The 20,607-nt window shown below is 39.3% G+C and overlaps 1 protein-coding gene across 1 annotated transcript in view; it reads left to right on the plus strand.

Moving 5' to 3' along the window:
• ACOXL (acyl-CoA oxidase like) overlaps positions 1–20,607 on the plus strand; it is a 521,856-nt gene that overhangs the window by 145,393 nt on the left and 355,856 nt on the right. Inside the window, exon 10 of the mRNA XM_027853786.1 lies at positions 8,952–8,986. Within this exon, the coding sequence (XP_027709587.1) occupies positions 8,952–8,986 (35 nt within the window). The remainder of the gene's footprint in view (positions 1–8,951; positions 8,987–20,607) is intronic.

Consider the following 20,607-nt stretch of genomic DNA (forward strand, 5'->3'; position numbering starts at 1 on the left):
CCTCATATGCTTTGAACACCAATTCTTAGCAGTATGAACAAATTCCTTCTTAAGAGCATTCAAGCCCCACCCTTAAAATGACCAGCAAGGTTTTACCTGTGAAGATGCCACTCTTCACACTGATAGAACAGTTTCCAACATCATGTGGGTGACTGCTGCCTAGGGAGAGGGGTATGTCTGTTGAGATGGATGCAAGCCAGGAACTGCTGGGTGATATTTTTCCAGCAATTGTTGTTACTGAAAACATCTCTAGTATGGCTTCTGTTTCCACATGGTGTAGATTTGTTGATTGGAGACAAATGATAGCAGAGACAGGTAAGGGAGGCAAGGTTAAAGAGAAAGTGAGAGGGCCAAGTGGAGTTAGAAGAGACTTTGATTGGATATAACTTCTGGCCTTTGTTTGTGAGCTCTGAGAGGCTCATCCCCCTCCCTCTCCTGGCCTCTGGTTTTCCTCTCCAACATTTTTTCCAATGGCACTTCCACCACATGAGTCTCTGCCCTTTTGCTCTGGGAAGGCTCAAGGTGGGGGAAAGTTGTAGTTGCCAACATGATGGAAGGAGAAATAGTTCTGAGGGGAGCCCAGGAAAACTGTAGAAGCTTCTTGCATCATACCTTGAGTCCTGCCCCTCTGCCATGAGTGTTTCACCTATATAAACTCTGAGGCTGCTTATCCTGACTTCGTCACCTACTGGCAGATCAGGTCCCTGGAGCTTGGCTACCATCTTGCTTTAGGGTTCTAGAGTTCTGACCCTCAAGAGTCAGAGGGTGAGTCCAAAATCCTCTAGACCCTTTGACGCTCATAAGGTCTATCCCTGAGCATGTGTATTGAATGAAAAGATCTAGCCACGGTTGAAGCTAAGGTTTCTCCTACCCCTCCTCCCTCAAATGATTCCTCTTCAGAAATGTACTGAAAAGCCACATTTGCCTGAACCTCTTTAATGACCCCCTTCTGGATTTGTTTGCTTATTTTGTAGATGACTCTTAAGGCTCAGTGAAATTTTCCTTGCCTACCTGAACATGATTCTTATTGCAATGTCACTCTGTCTCCAGCTCAAACATTTTGCTCTTAGACTGAAACTTATGATTGATTGTTCAATTGACATGTTTTCACCTAGTTAAGTTATAAAAGCTGTCATGGGAGTGATTTTGACCTACCTTTACAAGTGTCTGAGTTAATTCTCTCTCACCCCTGTTGTGCTGAGAGACAAAAGTTTTATAAAGCCACACACCTCCTAATTTCCTTTCTTTGTGAGAAAATTTTGTAGAAGACATCTTTGCCAGTTATTAACAGTTATAGCATAACCAATTTGCACCACATGAGCACCTTTACTACAGTACTAACCTGAGACATCTTGTCCTTGATCCTATGGATGTGATGTAATTCCAAGTCTTTGTTTCAAGTCAAATAAATAATGAAGGTCACCAGATAACAGGTGATGTTGACTTTCACGACAATTTCTGGACTTTGGGGTGAGTGGCAGGGTTGAATAGCATTCTGTCTCAAAGCTCCTCTGCTTCTTGAAGAATCCGTATTCCACGTCTTTGTTATACTCCATGTCCTTCCATATTTTGGAAGTCACCTTGGCCACTATGATCCAGCAGTCTTCTGCCCTGGAAGATCCCTCTGTCACTGCAGCCTTCTCAAACTAGAAGATCCCTTCACCCCTGAGGCCCCTTACTCTGATCAGTCTTTTCCTCCTGGTACCTCCATTTTAAGGAAGGGCCTCCATGCCAGCCATATTCACACCTTCATTCCTCTCTGGGACTCCCTCCAACTTTCCAGATTTCTTTCTCCACTGTGCTCCCACATGAGTACCTCCCACCCACCTTTCCTTTTCAGCTTCCTTTCATGTGTTGTTTTCTTCCATTACAAGGGGAGAGAATATCTTTCCTTTTGCTTCTGTTTGTGCTTAGCCTAGCACCTGATACATAATAAGCACTTAAGAAGGAACAGGCATGTCAAACAAATTGATGTGAATTTTTTTTTGGGGGGGTAATTTTACCATAACTTACTATAATTTCTGTTATCTCTGCAAATGCCCTTTAAATACAAATAATTACAAATAGATATCATAATTTTGTTTTGATATAAAATATCCTACTATCTATTTTTTTTTGCCTTATGGATAAAAAGAAACGTGTTATGTTATAGCTTGGTCCTTCGAGGTGTTCTTAAATTCTGGTCCTTCTAAATGCTTGTAGATTTGACTTAACTTGCCCAATATTGGTGTTACACCCCACACCCCAAACAGGTATTTTTATAATTGAAAGTGCCTACAAATATTGTAGAGCCTACATTCCCTTTGCCTACTGGCCCCATTGACTAGAATTCTCTGAAAATATTTTCCATAGAGTCATGGACAGTATTGATAAACAATATTAGAAACTGTATCTTTGCTTTAAATCTGTAACATGCAGGTGGGTTGTAACATTGTGGGTAAGATCTTTGCCTGTAATCATTTTGGGAGGGAAGGGATAGGGAAACCAGACCTACAATTTCATTGGAGTAAAGGGAACTCCTGATCACAGCTAGCTCTGCAATTTACAGTCTTATAGAGCTGCCTAGGATGCTGAGATGGCAAATGATTTGTCTAGGGTTACATAGCCTGTCTGTCCATATGTGTCAGAAGCAGGACTTGAACCTGGGGTCCCTGATTCTGTTCATTCTGCCACACCACCTCTCACTTTGAATCAATAATGCCAAACCTGCATCAGTCAAGAGATGCCACTGGAGAGCATCATTGTGAATGTCAAATACAAAGTAATCCCAAGTTTATCTAAGAAGGCTCCAGATTTGCTGTGCTAAGAGGGCTGCTTCACTGTCTTCATCAGACAGTTGATTCTGTTTATAAGATACAAATCTTTGAATCAATGACTAATGGAACAAGTGGGAAATATGCTTTCAGTGACTCCCCTTTTTACGAATGTCTTCGTCTTTGGTGAAGCAGGAATTTTTAAACAATCTCATCTTGGCATGCATTTAGGACTCATGGATTGTAAAGGGTGCACTGCCACTTTCTGCAAGACCTTAGAATCTACTCTAAGAGAAGAGAGATGTGAGGAAGGGGTGCCCTATGATCCTGTGAGTCTGTCTAAGAATTGTCAGGACATTTGCACGAGTTTCCATGGATCATGGGTGCCAGATTGTTTGCCTTTTTAATGGGCTGGGAAAGGACTGGAGGGAGAGAGAATTTGGAACTCAAAATTTAAAAAAAATGAATGTTTAAAAGAAAAAAGAAACCCCTCTACTCTGTAAAAGAAAAAAGAAGTGTCGATGTTTGTGTTAGGGAGAAACTAGCCTCAGGGTGAGTAGAAGGGAACTTTATTGTGTGGACTGTTGATATGAAATTTAACACTGAGATTCAGAAGAGTGAGTCATTTCAATTCAACAAGCATGTACTGAGTACCTATAATGTGCCAGGCACTGTGCTGGTTGCTGGAGATACAAAGACAAAAACAGATCAGTCCTGACCCAAAAGGAGATTATATTCCTCTGTGAGGGAAGGGAGAGAGAAACAATAAACATCTAAAATATACAATAAATATAAAATGTATACAGAGACAATATACACTATATATAGCTATATGTATATGTAATAATATTTGGGTGGGGAGAAAACACTATTTATTTCTTGGAAGGGAGAGTTGGTCAGTGCCAGAGGAAGCACTTGAACTGAGCTTGGAAGAGGAGCTGGGGATTTCCAAGAGGCATAGAGAGCATTCCAGGTATGAGATATTGACTATTCAAAGCCATGGAGGTGGGAGATAGATCGTCATGTATGGGGAATAGCAAAAAGGTCATTTTTCTTTTGTGGAATGTAGCGTATGTGTGGCAGTTAGATCACATAGTGGGTAGAGTACCAGGCCTGGAATCAGGAAGACCTGAGTTCAAATGTAACCTCCAATACTTAATAGCTGTGTGACCCTGGGCAAGTCATTTAACCTTGTTTGCCTCAGTTTCTTTATCTGTAGAATGATCTGGAAAAGGAAATGACAAACCATTCCAGTCAAGAAAAGCCCAAAAAGGGGTCACGAAGAGTTGAATGGGATGAAAATGACTAAACAACAACAAAAAGGATATGTGTATGTTGCTTATGTTGGTGAGAGAGTATGGTGAACTAAATCTAGAAAGACAGATTGCACCTGGATTATGAAGAGCTTTAAATGCCAAAGAAAGTTTATATTTTATTTTGGATTTTATTCTAAAATAGGAAGGCACTGAAGCATCTCGAGTAAGGGAATACCATAGCAGAATCTCTCCTTTGGGAATATCAATCTGGCCTCAGTGTGGGGAATGGTTTAATGGGAGGGAGAGACTGGAGGCAGGGAGACCAGTCAATTAGTCAGTCATCAAGCATTTATTAAGCACTATTATATTCCTGATACCCTGCTAAACACCGGCGATATGAAGAAAGGCAAAACACAGTCATTGTCCTTAGGGAAGGGGGAGATAACATGTAAATAGTTATATTCTCCATTAGATTGCGAGTTCCTTGAGGGTAGGGACTGTCTTTTGCCTCTTTTTGTATTCTTTGGCCTTAGCACAGTGCCTGGCACACAGTAGGTGCTTAATAAATGTCTATTGACAACTGGCTGACAGGTACATATGAGATAGAGTGTTGTTCAGTTGTTTCAGTTGTGTCTTCGTGACTCCTTTGGGGTTTTTGTTGGCAAAGATACTGGAGTGGTTTGCCATTTCCTTATCCAGCTCATTTTACAGATGAGGAAACTGAGGCAAACAGGGTTAAGTTGACTTGGCCAGGGTCTTGTAGCTTGTAAGTATCTGAGTGTGGATTTGAACTCAGCAAGATGAGTCTTCCTCACTCCAGGCTTGGCAATCTAAGCAATATGGTGCCACCTAGCTGTCCTGTTACATAGAGTAGACAGATTGTAATCTCAGAGGGGAAGGCACTGGGTGGAGGAGGAGGACTGAGAAAGACCTCCTGCAAAAGGTAAGATTCAAATTGAGCCTTGAAGGAAGTCAGGTAAAGTAAGGCAGAGTAAGGAGGCTGAGCAGCTCCGGCACAGCAGATAGCCATTGCAAAGGCATGGAATTGGGAGATGGAGGGTTGTTTTTGAGGAACAGAAAGTAGGCTCATGTAGGTGGATTATGCAGTGGGCTGAGGGGAATAAAATGGAAGAAGCCTGGCAAGATAGAAGGATTTTAAATGCTGTGCACAGGACTTTGTATTTGATCCTGAAGGTAATAGGGAGTCACCTGGAGTTTATTGAGTATGGGAGGAGGGAGCATAGCATGGTTAGACCTTCACTTTAGGAAAATCACTGGCACTCAAATTTGGGAAATATTAGAATGGGGAAGAGAACAGAGGCAGGGAGACCAATTAGAAGGCTATTTCAATGGTGCAGGTGTGAGGGGACAAAGATGGACCTGGAGTGATGACTATGTGGGTGAAGAGACGGGGATATAAGTGGTATGTGTCATTAGAAATGGCAAGATTTGGCACCAAATTAGATATTGCAAATTAGGAGCGAATGCTTTTGAATGAAGCAGAGTATGTTCAAGAGAACTGGTGTGTATGAAAATGTTAAAGCCCTGGAGATTTTGTGCAAGTGAGCCAAAGTGTGTTCTAGAGAGAGCATGTGCTGGGTCGAGAATGGGAAGGAAGTTGTATCATCTTCTCTGTCCTACGTCAATAGGCAATCACAATGTCATGAGACATATGTGAAAACCAGTTTTATTACAAGAGAAATGAACTCGCATGTGGAACCCAGAGGGTTCACAGTCCTTACCAAAGTTTGCATATTTATAACAGTACAATAAAAGGAGGAGAAAATAGGAAGGGGCATGGCATGGGAGGGGAAAGGTACAGTAATGTAACTGGAAGGGGAGGAGCAAGGCAACGGCAAAAGGCCCATTCTTTTCCCTTGGGAACCATGCCTTTAACACCTAGCACCTCCTCCTCAACCCCCACTACTCAGGAATAACAATTTTGACATTGATGAAGACCCTGGTCAGATTCTATATCATAGAGCTTATCTGAATACTTCATTTATGAACCCTGTAATCTCCAGGTGGGAAGAGAAAGAGTCTGGGAGTCAGGAGGAAGAGAAGACCTCCAGCACAGTATGTATGACTGGGAGGGATGAGATCATCACAATAAGTTGTTTTCTTCAAGATAAAAGGGATTTTTAGAAGAGATTTCCTTGAAGCTAATTAACCAATAATACATGTTTTTGAGTCATTTCAGTCACATCTGACTCTTTGTGACCCTTTTGGGTTTTCTTGGCAAAGATACTGGAGTGGTTTGCCATTTTCTTATCCAGCTCACTTTACAGATGAGGAAACTGAGGCAAACAGAGTTAAATGACTTGCCCAGGGTCACACAGCCAAGTATCTGAGGCTGGATTTGAACTCAGGTCCTCCTAACTTCAGGGCCAGCACTCTATCCACTGTGCCATCTGACTGCCCTAATATATGTTTGCTGAACTGAATTTAATGTACCTACTCCCCCTACTGCTAGTGCCTTCCCTCTGAGACTATCTCCCATTTATATTGCATACATCTTGTATGTATATAGTTATTTGCATGTCATCTCTCCCATTAGAATGTGAGCTCCTGGAAGGCAGGGATCCTGTTTTTACCTTCCTTTGTATCCTAGAGTGCGCTTCTTGGCCCCAAGTTGGCTCTCTCCATCCATCAAACCAGTCAGATAATTGTCAGGTCTTTACTTCATTCTGTGCCATGTGGGCTGTTTCTCAATCTCTCTTCCACTTAGCACAGTGCTTCTTGGCTTACAGTAAGCACTTAATAAATGATCATTGGCTGACTTACCTATACAAAGGCATGCCTGGGTTCTAGGGTAGAGACTGTATTAAATTATTTAATGGTAGCCCTGGAAAGTGGGGTCAAACTGCCTGTGATTGACTGAGTTTGTTGAGTTTGGCCACTGATAAATAGACAGGGGATGAGTAGGCTTTCAACATGACTGAGCTTCTTTGTTGCAAATCCTGTTCTAGAAACCACTACAGAAAGCAACTATGGAATGCAAAGGATATAAAACAACAGGGAGCTATTTGAAGGATTGGGTCTGGACCTGGGAATTCACTGATACAGGAACTTCTTGGGTAGAAACCTAGCAATGTAGAGTGGCAGTTTTTCTGCAGTGTACATTCTTAGAGAGTTTCCTGAGAACCAAGAAGCTAAATGATTCTCTGGCTAATGCAGCTAATATGTGTCAGAATTGGGATTGGAGCTTAGGATTTCCAAGGCCAGCCTTCTATTTATTTTGTAACAAGGGAATGAAATCATTGCATTATGCCCCCAAGAATGGGTCAAAATCTAAAATTTAAGATCATTGATTTAGAATTGGAAGGTATCATCGTTTAGTCTAATGCACACCCCCCACCACTCCCACCTCATTTTATAGAGGAGAATCATAGTAGCATAGATTTGGCCCTGGAAGAGACCTTTGAGGTCATCTTGTTCAACCCCCTCATTTTACAGATGAAGAAACTGAGGACCAAATAGGTGAAGTCTCTTGTCCAAGATCATGCAGGTAGTAAGTAGCAGAGCTGGAATTTGAACTCCAGGTTCACTGACTTTAAATCCAAGAGAGCATGACATGGTAGACAGAGTGCTAGACTTGGGGTTAGGAAGACCTGGGTTCAAATCCCACCTCACACACTTACTAGTTTTTGTGATCCTGAACAAGTAACCTAACTTCTCTGGGCCTTAATCTCCCCATCTGTAAAATGAGGAAGATGTACTAAATGATAAGATTCCTTTTAGCTCTAAATCTTTCAGCTCTGAATGCCTGATCCCAGGTTAAATAACTTGTCCAGCATCTTATAGCTAATAAATGTCAAATTCCCCTTCTATGTGTGAAAAATGCCTCTATAGCACTCAGCAATGTAGTTTACTTTCCTTCTGAGTTGAATAGGCTAACATAGCCTTGGAGGGCAATCAGTGGTTTTTATATGGGAAAACTCATTCATAAATTGAAGGACTATGATATAGTAAAGTCTGCTTGTATACCCTTCCAGGGCCAAATGGAAAACAACTGCAAATTATAAAGTTACTTGCTATGCATATGCTCTACATAAAGTTATTTGTAATAGAGAAGAGAGCATCTCACTGCAGGACTCAGATTTTTACAGATCAGTACATCCTACACCTTCAAACTCTTTGATCCTTTTTTTTTTAACTTTTATCTGCCTCAGAGACAACTTCTCACCCAAGTCTCCTTTGTCTCTTATACATAAAAGCTTAGGATGCTCTGGCTGGACAGCCAGAGGGAAGTGAGGATTTGATAATTACCCAGTTAACTTGATCAACATTGACAGCCTGACTGGATGACCCCAGAGTGCATTTCTTGGCCCTGAGTTGGCTGTCTCCATTCATCAAACCAATCAGATAATTGCCAGGTCTCTACTTCACTCTGTGCTGTGTGGGCTGTTTCTTAGTCCCCCTTTCACTTCAAGGGGGAGTGCTGGGTGCAGAAAGTGGGGGAAGAACTAGGCCTAGAAGCATTTGTAAACTTTTATGCTCTATCAGCTTCAGATCATTATGACCCCTTCCTTCACTGGGCCAGTGACTTGTAATGTGGAACAGTCTGGGAATGAACCTTGGAAACATTTGAGCGCTGTGGTCATGGGGCCTTTTGGCTTTTTCTGTTTATTTGTTTCCAAGTTAAATGTGTTCTTCTTTGGAAGCTCTTTCCTTACAAGGGAGACCTTTGCTCTAATCTACAACTCTACCCTTTAGAATTCTTTAGTGGCTTTTCAATCTTCAGGATTTCCTTTGAATGTTGAGTTCTTACTAAAGAGGTGACTTGCAAGATGTCCCACCTAGAAAGAGCTGAGAGTCATGCATTTTGTTGGCAACAGTTTTTTTTTTACTCAAATAATTTGCCATATGACATTTGTTTATTTTGAATTTAAACCACGCTGGACAACATTTAACTTGTTTTTTTCTCTCTCTTTAATTACAGCTTGGTCTGACAATAGCCATTCGCTATAGCCACAGGTAAATGTTTTCTTCTTCTTTTAAGAGGTAGCCGTGCCAATTTATAGTATTTGCATTTGATAACAATATAAATATTTTTTTGGCATTATTGTGTAGCTATTTGACAAAGTGGGTCTGTTAGCAAAGCAATTGCAGGCACTGTTAGTTGGTTTGGTCATATGGTGTGGTGGAAAGAGCATTGGATTTTGGGTAGGAGGACCTGGGTTTGAATCCTTAGTTTTTCTACTACTTATGACTGGTATGACCTTGGGCAAGTCACTTGACCGCTTTGTTTAGAGCTGTAAATAGAGGTAGCATGGTATAGTGGATAGAGAGCAGGCCTTGGAGTCAGGAAGGTCTGGATTCAAATGCTGCCTCCAACACATACTGGCTGTTTGATCCTGGGCAAGTGACTTAACCTCTCAATGTCCCCAGGCAATGTTCTAACACTGTAAGTTGTAGAATAGTTGTACATTTGCATTAATAGAGGGAGTTTTCTTACTGGGAGTTCCCTATACCAATGAAATTATAGGTTCAGACCCCATCCCAATCCCCCAAAAAACCCACAACAAAAAACTTTTTTGCTATCTGTAAAGGTTAATACTTGAAGCTTTCTGCATTTTTCTTGGGCCCTCTACCTACACAGAGCTTCCAAAAAGTGTTAATGTGAAGAAATCATTCCCACCTCTCAGCCCAGTTCTGTCCCCAACGAGTGACTAATGTATGTTCTCAACTTATCCTCCATGTTTATGATGCTTGGTTACCTGAGACTTTTCTCTTCACTGACATCCTTTATCCAGAAAGGGATAGTTCTTTCCTTAAGCCTATTTAGACAATGTTTAAGAAATCTTTTTGTTAGAGGTTGATTGAGGGAGGTAAGAGAAAGGACTCAGAAGATGCTTCTGATCAGAAGGTAGAGAGTTTCGTTTTTGATTTCTGCCTTCTTTGGTGCACCCTGACCTCTGAACGTTGGGTTAGCAGATATGTGTTATAAGATTGAGTGGAAGAGTAGATACAAAAAACCAACTTTATTCTGAGCATACTATTAGAAGTTGGTTTTTTAGGAATTTTAGGTCTTTGAAGAACAACCTTCCTCTTAACTTCCCCCCTCCCCAAGTCCATAGTCTTCCTTAGTGCTTCTCATTTAGTTACCACATGTTATATTGGTACAGAGTGCTGGGATTGGAGCAAGGAAGAACTGAGATCAAACCCAGCATCAGACAATTATTAGCTGTGTAACCTTGAAGTGGTCTCTCTGTCTGTCTCAACTGTTTCCTCAACTATAAAATGGGGATAATAATAGCACCTACCACCCACGGTTGTTGTGAGGATGAAATGAGGTAATATCTTAAGGAATTTAGCACCATTCCTGGCACATAGTAGGAGCTTAATAAATACTTGTCTCTCCTCTCCCTCCCCCATTTTGCTTTGTATTTTTTTTACTACCCCATCCCTATTCCCTTTGCCATCACATCATTCCCCTACATTGAAAAGGTAAAGAAAAACAATGTTCTTGTAACAAATATAGATAGTCAATCAAAACAAATGACCATATTGGTAGTGTCTAGAATTCTGTCTCATTCTGCCTCTTGAGTCCATCACTCAAGAGGTAAGATTCTTCATCAGTCCACTGGAATTTTGGTTTGTCCCTGCATTGATCAGAGTGCCCAACTTCTTTAGAGCTGTTTTTATTATTTGTGAAATATCTTATTTTTTTCCTATTGGATTATAAACTCTTTGAGGGCAGAACTGGAGTCTTATGTTTGTTTCCCTTCAGTTCAATTTAATCCAACAAGCATTTGTTAAATACCTATCACATGCACTGTATGTTGTTAAGTGTTGGGGATGGACAAAGATAAATTTTAAAAAAAAACCTTTTTGCTTTCAGGGAGCTTGCATTTTATTTGGATAATGTAACATTTGCATATGTAAGTAAATATAATGATATTCAAGGAGGGAGGAAGCACTAACTTCTAGGGGGATTACAAAAGACTTCCTGTTAGTGGTGGTACCTGAACTGCTCCTTGAAGGAAGGTAGGGTTTGTTAGAGGAGGAAGTGATAAGGGTATATGCTTTCTAGGTACACGAGAGAGCCTGAGCCAAGGTGTGGAAATGGGAGATAGAATTCCAAGTTTAGGAAATAATTCTCTGTCTATTTTGGCTAAAATACTAGGTGTGAGTCGGGGGGGGGGTAATGTGAAATAGACTGGAGTCAGACCCTTAAGAGTTTTAAATGTCATGGTGAAGAGTTTGTATTTTATCTTTGAGGCAGTAGGATGCCATCAAAGCACATAGCACCTCAAGGTAGCTTCTTGCACTTGGTAGGTACCCTTTGAATGGATTTGAAATTGCAATGGTTCTGAATTCTTATGTCTACATTACCCATGTAATTTCTAACAGAAGGTTCATTCCAAGAGGTGTTATGGAATAAGGCTGGTGTAAGACTCTAGTAAGGACAGGGCTTGGTGATGAGCTTGTTGCAGTGACCAAGTGGAGATATGAGTCAAAGGTAGTATCAAAATTTAGAGCTTGGATAATGGAAGATGGTTAGATCATTAGCAGTGATTAGGGTAAAGGGGAGGAGATAAGCTTTGTGAGGAGGAACGGTCAGTAGGGAGGATAAGCTCAGTTTAAGAAAATCAGGACTGTACTTCACCTTCCACTGGACTCCTAGACTTTTACACAAAGCTACCATGGGAACATAGATAGGGAAAGACTAGGTTACCTCCGAAGCAAGTGGTAACCCTAGTGCAGTGATGTGGGCAAAGGTGTCTTTGAGGATGTTGCCAATTTTCTTCACAAGTATGATGGAACTACAGACATGCTGCCACTCATTCTCAGTGCCTTGCGCATTTAGGGTTCTTAATAAATATTTGTTGAATTCACTTTCCCATCTGAGCTAATGAATCAAGAGTATTCTGCAATTTCCCTCCAATTTCCTTTTAAAAAATTATTTACTTTTACCATTAATTTTTAAAAATTTTGAATTCCAGATACTCTCCCTCCCTCAAGTACCTCCCCCACCCTTCAAGAAAGCAAGCAGTATGACATAAATTATACATGTGAAGTCATCCAAAAGATATTTCTTTATTATCCAGATTGTAAAACCAAAGCAAAACAAAAGCAGTAAAAGCAAGAAACATGAAGACCTAGTAGTGGTATTGCTGGGTCAAAGGGTATGCATTGTTTGATAGCCTGTTGGGCATTGTTCCAAATGTTCTCCAGAACAGTTGGACCAGTTAACAACTCCATCAACAATGCATTAGTGTTCCTATTTTTCCACATCTCCTCCAGCATTTATCATTTTCCTTTTCTGTCATGTTAGTCAATCTGATAAGTGTAATGCAGTACCTCAGAATTATTTCAATTTGCATTTCTTTAATTAGTAGTGATTTAGAGCATTGAAAAATTTGAATAATGATAACTTTGATTTCTTCTGAAAACTGCCTGTTCATTTCCTTTGACCATTTATCAATTGGGAAATCACTCTTATTTTTATAAATTTGGCTCCCTTCCCTATATATTTGAGAAATGAGACTTTTCTTGGAGAAACTTGCTATAAATCCCACCCCACTCCCTAGTTTCCTACTTTCCTTCTAATTTTGGCTTTATTGGATTTGTTTGTGCAAAAACATGTAATTTTATGTAATCAAAATTATCCATTTTACTTCCTATGATCTTTTCTATTTGTTTGGTCATTAATTTTTCACTTATTCGTAGTTCTGACAGGTACATTTTTCTATGATCCCTGAAAATAATTACGATATCGCCCTTTATGTCTAAATAATTTATCCATTTTGACTTTATTTTGGTACGCAGTATGAGATGTTGGTCTTTGCCTAGTTTCTGCCAAATTGATTTTCAGTTTCCTTAGCAATTTTTGTCAAATAGTGAGTTCTTGCCTCCAAAGCTTGGATCTTTGGGTTTATCAAACACTAGATAACTATGGTCATTACTGTATACTTAATCTATCTCACTGATCTTCTACTCTGTTTTTAGCCAGTTTTGATGACAACTGCTTTTTAATAAAGTTTGAAATCTGGAACTACCAGATCACCTTCCTTCACATTTTTTTTTCAATTTCTTGATATTCTTGACCAGATGAATTTTGTTATTATTTTTTCTAGTTCTATAAAATAATTATTTGATAGTTTGATTGGTATGACACTGAATAAGTAAATTAATTTAGGCAGAATTGTCATTTTTGCTATATTGGCTTGGCCTACCCATGAGCAATTAATATTTCTCCAATTGTTTAAATCTGTCTTTATTTGTGTGAAAAGTGTTTTGTAATTGTGTTCATATAGTCCCTGGGTTTGTCTTGGCAGGTAGACTCCCAAGTATTTTATAATATCTACAGTTATTTTAAATGGAAATTCTCTATTTCTTCCTACTGGGTTTTGTTGGTAATAATATAGAAATGCTAATAATTTATGTGAGTTTACTTTATATCCTTTAACTTTGTTGAAGTTGTTGATTGTTTCAACTAGTTTTTTAGTTGATTCTCTAGGGTTCTATAAGTGTACTATCATAGCATCTGCAAAGAGTGATAGTTTTGCTTCCTCATTGCCTGTTTTTATTCCTTCATTTCTTTTTCTTGTCTTGTAACTACATCCAGTATTGAATAATAATGGTGTAATGGACATCCTTCCTTCATCCCTGATCTTATTGGGAAAGCCTGATCTTTTTATGAAAGCCCTATTACAGATAATGCTTGCTCTCCATTTTAGATAGATCTTTGTTGTTTAGTCATTTCCAGTTGTGGAAATGATTCCTTTTTGGGATTTTCTTGGCAAAGACACTTGAATGATTTGTCATGTCTTTCCCTGGCTCATTTTACAGGTGAGGAAACTGAGGCAAATAGGGTTAAGCGACTTGCCCAGGATCGTACAGTTAAGTGTCTGAGGCCAGATTTGAATTCAGGTCTTCTTGACTCCAGGCTGGTGCTCTATCCATTGAACCACCTAGTTGCCCCTCAGTGGATAGATGTTACTTATTATTTTAAGGAAAACTCCATTTATTCCTATGTTTTCTAGTGTTTTAAATAAGAATGGATGTTGTCTTTTTTCAAAAGTTTTTTTTTTTCTGCATCTATTGATAGAATCATGCAGCTAGGTGGCACAGTGAATAGAGAATCTGGGATCTGGAGTCAATAAGAGTCATCTTTGTGAGTTTAAATCCAGACACTTACTAACCGTGTGACCCTGGACAAGTCACTTAACTCTGTTTGCCTCAGTTTCCTCATCTATAAAATGAGCCGCAGAAGGAAATGCCAACCCACTCTAGTATCTTTGCCAAGAAAACTGCCAACGGAGTCACGAAGAGTCAGTCATGACTGAAACAACTGAACAGCAACAAAAATTGATATAATCATGTTGGTTTTGTTGTTTTTGTGATTGACATGGTCAGTTTTGCTTATAGTTTTCCTAATATTGAATCAGCCTTGCATTCCTGGTATAAATCCCACCTGGTCATAGTATATGGTCTTTGTGATACATTGTTGTAATCTCCTTGCTAGTGTTTTCTCCTTGCTAGTGTAATCTCCTTGCTAGCTATAATTTTTGTATTAATATTCGTTAGGAAATTGACCTGTAGTTTTCTTTCTCTGTTTTTGTACTCTCTGGTTTAGGTATCAAGTCTATTTGTGTCATAAAAGGAATTTGGTAGGGACTCATTTTTTAACCAATTTTTTCAAATAGCTTATATAGTATTGGGATTAATTGTACGTTAAATGTTTAGTAGAATTCACTTGTAAATTCATCTGGTCCTGGGAATTTTTTCTTAGGGAATTCATTTATGACTTGTCCAATTTCTTTTTCCAAAATAGAGTTATGTAAATATGCTATTTCCTCTTCTGTTAATGTGGGCAATTTGTATTTTTTTTAAAATAATCATTCATGGGGCAGCTAGGTGGTGCAGTGGATAAAGTACCAGCCCTGAAGTCAGGAGGACGTGAGTTCAAATGTGGCCTCAGACCAAATACTTGGATATTTACTAGCTGTGTGACCCTGGGCAAGTCACTCAACCCCAATTGCCTAAAAAAAAAACAAACAAAAAAATAGAATAATCATTCATTTCACTTAGATTATCAGTTTTATTGGCATATAATCAGACAAAATGACTTCTAATAAATGCTTTAATTTCATTTCCATTGCTGTTGCATTAACCCTTTTCGTTTTTGATACTCGCAATTTGGTTTTCTTTTTTTTTCAAATCAAATTAACATTGGCTTATCTATTTTATTGATTTTTTTCTTATACCAGCTCCTAGTTTTCTTAGTTCAATTTTTTTTAGCTTTCAATTTTATTAGTCTCTTTTGATTTTCAGGATTTTTATTTTGACATTTTATTGAAGCTTTAAAATTTGTTCTTTTTTCTATTTTTTTAAGTTGCATACCCAATTCATTAATCTGCTTTTTCTCTCTTTTTTTGATGTATGTGTTTAGATATAAAATTTCACCTCTGCTTTATATCTCACAAATTTTGGCATGTTGTCTCATTGACATTGTCTTTAATGAAATTATTGATTGTTTCTATCATTTGTTTTTTAATCCACTCATTCTTTAGAATTAAATTATTTGGTTTCCAATTATTTTTTAATTCATGCTTTCATAGCACTTCATTGAATGCAATTTTTGTTCCATTATAGTCTGAAAAGTTCTGAATTTGTTGGTGAGGTTTTTACGTTCTAATATATGGTCAGTTATTGTGATGATGCCATGTACTACTGAGAAAAAGGTATATATATATTTTTTCTGTTCCTATTCAGTTTTCTCCAGAGGTCTAGCATATCTAACTTTTCTAAAATTCTATTAATCTCCCTAACTTCTTTCTTATTTATTTTATGATTAGATTTGTCTAGCTCTGAAAGGCAAAGGTTGAGCTTCTCCATAGTTTTCGTATAGTTTTTTCATCTATTTCCTTCTGTGAGTCATTTAACTTTTCCTTTAAGAATTTTGATGCTATGCCATTTGGTGCATATATATTTAGTATTGATATTATTTTATTATCTATGGTGCCTTTTAGTGAGATGTAGTTCCTCTGTTTATCTTTTTAAATTAGGTCTATTTTTGTTTTAAATTTGCCTAATATCAGATGTCCCTTAAATACTGGTAAAAGGACTGGATTTGGATCCTGTGCCCTGACTCTGCCGTTAATAAAATATGTATGGCTGTGGATATGTCACATCATTTCTCTGGGTCTCATTTTCCTTATCCCTATAAGACAGGGTGGTTGTGAAGATTAAATGGGATTCTCTCTGTAATATGATTTGTAAATAATAAAGTACTAAATAAATACAAATTATTTATATAAATTATTCTGTGTGTATTTAAGAATCAAAGGTTTAGGAATGAAAAAGACCTTAAAGGCCACACAGTCCAACTCCCTGATTTTACAGATGAGGGAATTGAGGCCCAGAGAGAATAAGTATCTTGCCTCAAGGTCACATAGGGACTAAGGAGTAGAGCTGGGGTTTGGACCCTGGTCCTTGGACTCCCGATCTAATGCTCATTCTACTATATTACACTGCCTCTCTGTCATTGCCACTTCATCAAAAAAGGAAGTGAGCCTTTTGGTTCTTAAGGGGTGGTTGGTTCTGGGGAGATATGTGCTTGGCTTGATGAGATGATTTAATTTTAAGGTCTAGTCATTTAATCTCTGATCCAAGCAAAGCTGAAGGGGATGTTGTAGGAGGCTGAACAGATATCTGGAGGTGGTAGAAATATCCCATGCTGAGGAATCTGCCATTAGCAGCTGTGCTTTTATAGGAACCTGTGGATACTTCATTGTCGTTCATAATGTTTTTATTGTTTTTTTGTGAAGTCATTTTCATAGAATAGATTTTTTTTTCCCTGTATTTGCATTTTCCACTGCATGGTTTGAGGGTTTTTCTGTGTGGAATCCATACTGTGGGTAACAATTTGGTATCCCCAGAATTGCCCTTTGCAGATAAAACTCTCAGGGCCTCCACCACCCACACAGTGGGGAAAGATTTCCTGGTGTGTGGGTGTTTTTCTTTTTTTTTTTTTTTCCACAAGGTTTAAAGATAGGTTACATGTTCTTACTGCAAAATTTAGTGAAACTACTTTGAGAAGCAGAAATCCTTAAGGTAAGTACTTTGGGGCAAAAAAACAAAACAAAACATAAGGTGAAATTAATTAATGGACCGAGAACTGGGCATCTCACCCTTCAGGTTCACTTCTGATGTGATAATGGAGAGATTCTGTTGTAAACAATGGCTTTGGGATAATATGGAATGTTGATGTCATATTTTTTGGGAGAACACATTAAAACAAAATGAAATGGCCGCCTCTTAACTCCCAAATCTAAGAATGGCCTTTTCCATCAAGGAAATGGAGGTGACAAATTTTATTTTGGTTTTGTCAAAATCGACACCGATGAGGTTCCACCTCTTACACCAATGCCTAAGTGCATATTTTTCTCAGCAGATGATTTATAGCGGTCTCTCTTAGAACCTAAGAAAAGCAGATTAGCCAACCCCTTTAGCCTTGAAGCCTAAATATCATAGGCTTCCAGTGTAAACAAAATTTAGAGGAGAATGTAAACTCCTTCAGGGCAGGGACTGTTTTTTCTTTTGTTTTTGTATCTCTAGTACCTAGCACAATGCCTAATATATAGTAGGTGCATAATAAATGATTGTTGGATAAGATTTGGTTCTCTGGGTTTATACCACCCATCCTCACCCTTTGCCTTGTGGGAAAGGGAAACTTTGGAGCAGGACAGCAGACTGGTGACCACAGAGGCAGAGAACTAGAGACAGGGTGCTATAATGGCAGGAATTCTGGATCTCGAGTCATGAGAGACCTGAATTCAAATCATCCCTTCGACACTAGCTGTGGGACCATGGCCAAGTCACAGGATAATTATATATCGCACCAACCTAACAATGTTGTGAAGGTCATATGAGAAAAAGTATATGGAGAGTTTTGTGAACTTTAAAGCATTATGTAACTGTAAATTGTTGTTATTACCTTATGCTTTTATTGAAGATTGTTCTGTGCCATTCTCTTGGTCATTCTGGTGTATTGGGGTGGGGGGGAAGGGCTGTACCCTTTGCAAAAGTTTGATGAGGTCCTCTTTCTGTGACTCAGCACCCAATTTGGTTGTACCTTTGTTGATCTTTTCTACCCCACCCCACCCCTGCTCCCTACTTCTTCATCTCTTCTTCATCTCCTCTTCATTCACACTTGATAGCATTGTCCCTGATGGTCCAGATGTCTCATTAGAAGTCTAGCTTATGGAGAGAGACCCCTGGAGGAGGGAGCAAATTGAGAACAGTGTTTGATCTGTCTCACGAAGGTTGCTTGAACAGTTTGGCCATGATCCCTGACCGGGGACATCGCTTGCATGCTCACCTCTGAAAACAGAGACTTGATGAATTAAGCAGTTTAAGATCAGTCACTCTGAGAAATGGTCTTGAATATGCTTGTGCTTTTGTCTTGAATGAACCCAGACAGCATAGCAAAAAGTGATGGGGTCATGGACTTTAGTGTACTGATTTAGATTATGAGCTAAGTTTGAAGTTCATAGGCAAAGCAGAACATTTATTGAATGGATATGTGGCTGCTGAGAAAGGAGCTAGTTGTCTCTTTAAAATACAAAGGAAGTGGAAGACAAGAAACACAGCAATAGAGCATATAGGATTTTGATTTTGAATGTGGTTGGCAAATATCTAGTGACTTTTATTTTGTGCTAGTTTGATCTCTTGGAAGGCAGCTGGAGTACACCCCTCTGGTTCTCCAAGTTCTGTGAAAATAAACAAAGATGCCTTTCTGTGTCTCCCTGACCCCCACCCCCTACCCTAAGCAATAGCTGTTGCTGGCTGTTTTTCTCTTCTGTTCCCTTTTCCAGATGTCACCGGGAGGCAAAGAAGCAGCCTTAAATACAGGGTATCCAAGAAATCATTCAAGCTTGACTGTATCAATCACTTTGAAATCGTTCTGAAATTCCCTTCTCTGATCACAATCTCCTGCCCTTCCACTTCTCCCACTCCTTCACTTATTTCATAATGGTTCTTTGCCCTCATTGTGACCTTTACTCCCTACATTTCTTCTTATTCTACAAGTCTTCCTAATCTTGCCTCCCAACAAAGTCATCTTGTGAGTTGCTAGGTTTAAAGCTAGATGGAACCTTAGAGTTGATCTTCAAACTCCTCATTTTAAAGATTTGGAAACTGAGGCTTTCAGAGGTGAAATGCCTTATCCAAGGTTCCACAGGGAGTAGGTGGCAGAGCTGTGACTGGCTTGATGGTAAGGTATTTCAATACCTCCCTCTCCCCTATGCTTGAATCTCCCGGGTCTTTTGATTTAGTCAATCAGCCAATAAACACTTAGTAAGTGCCTGCTATAGGGCAAGTGCTAGAGATATGAAGAAAGGGAAAAAAATACTATCTGCTTTCAGGGGATTCAGCTTAATGGGGAAAACAATAAAACTACTATATAGAAATAAGATATACATATATGTGCATGTATGGATGTGTGTGAATACACACCTCGAGGTTATGAACACCAGATAGAGAATTTCATTTTATATTTGATCCTGGAGGTGATAGGGAGTCTCTGAATTTCTGATGTGATCATACCTGCTCTTTAGAAAGAACACTCTGACAGCTGAATGGAGGATGCAATGGATTAGGGAGACACTTGAGGCAGAGAGACCAATCAATTGCAAAAGTCCTGGCATGAGATGATGAGGGCCTGCAACAGAGTGGTGGCAGTGGCAGAGGCAGAGGAGAGATGTTATGAAGGTAAAATTGACAGGCCTTGGCAACAGATTGGATATGGGGTGGGAAGGCGCAGAGTGTGAGAAATCAGAGAACACTTAAGTTGGAGCCTGAGAGGATGGTGGTACCCTTAACAGTGATAGGGAAGTTAGGGAGAGGGGAAGGTTTGGGGGGAAAGATAACGAGTTCCATTTTGAATATGTAGTGTTTAAGATATTTACAGATCATCCAGTTTGAGATGCCAATAAGCACTTGGAGATGTGAGACTGGACCAAGACAATAGAGAAGCTAGTTCTGGATAAGTAAATATGAAAATTATCAGCGTGAAGGTGGTAGATGAATCCTTGGGAACTGAACACCAAGTGAAGTAGTTCAGAAGGAGAGGAGAAGCAGGCCCTGCTAATATCCAATTCACAGTAACTCCTACCTTTGGCCTCCTGTAACCCTTCACCTGAAAAGCCAAGACACCAGCAGAGGAAGCCCCCAAACAGTCTGTATTGAGTCTACTATAAATTTATACTTTGTCTCCTCAACTGGGCCAACTCTGCTCCAGAGAAATCTTTTGATTCCCTTCCCATTGTCAATCTATCCCATTCCCTATAACAGTGCCTCCAGTATTCCTTTTTGTTTCCCCCTCCTCAGCCTCCCAACTCTTATCCCTTTCCTCTCTTAACCAATGACCACCCCAGGAATGAATGCATACCTTGCTCTCCCATCTCCAACTGCTAAAGTCCTTCTGGGCTTCCAAATTTTCTATTAGATGCTGTCTCCTCAGTAAAACCTCTCTTTTTTCTTCCTGTACCCCCACTTCCCAACAGCCATGTGGCCTCTACTCCTGAAATGATTCATATCACTTTCCCTGGACCTCTCTCTTGCATTTATCATGTTCTTATATCACA

This window comes from Vombatus ursinus, unplaced genomic scaffold, assembly GCF_900497805.2.
Source record: "Vombatus ursinus unplaced genomic scaffold, bare-nosed wombat genome assembly UNPS02010219.1, whole genome shotgun sequence".
NCBI lineage: Eukaryota > Metazoa > Chordata > Mammalia > Diprotodontia > Vombatidae > Vombatus > Vombatus ursinus.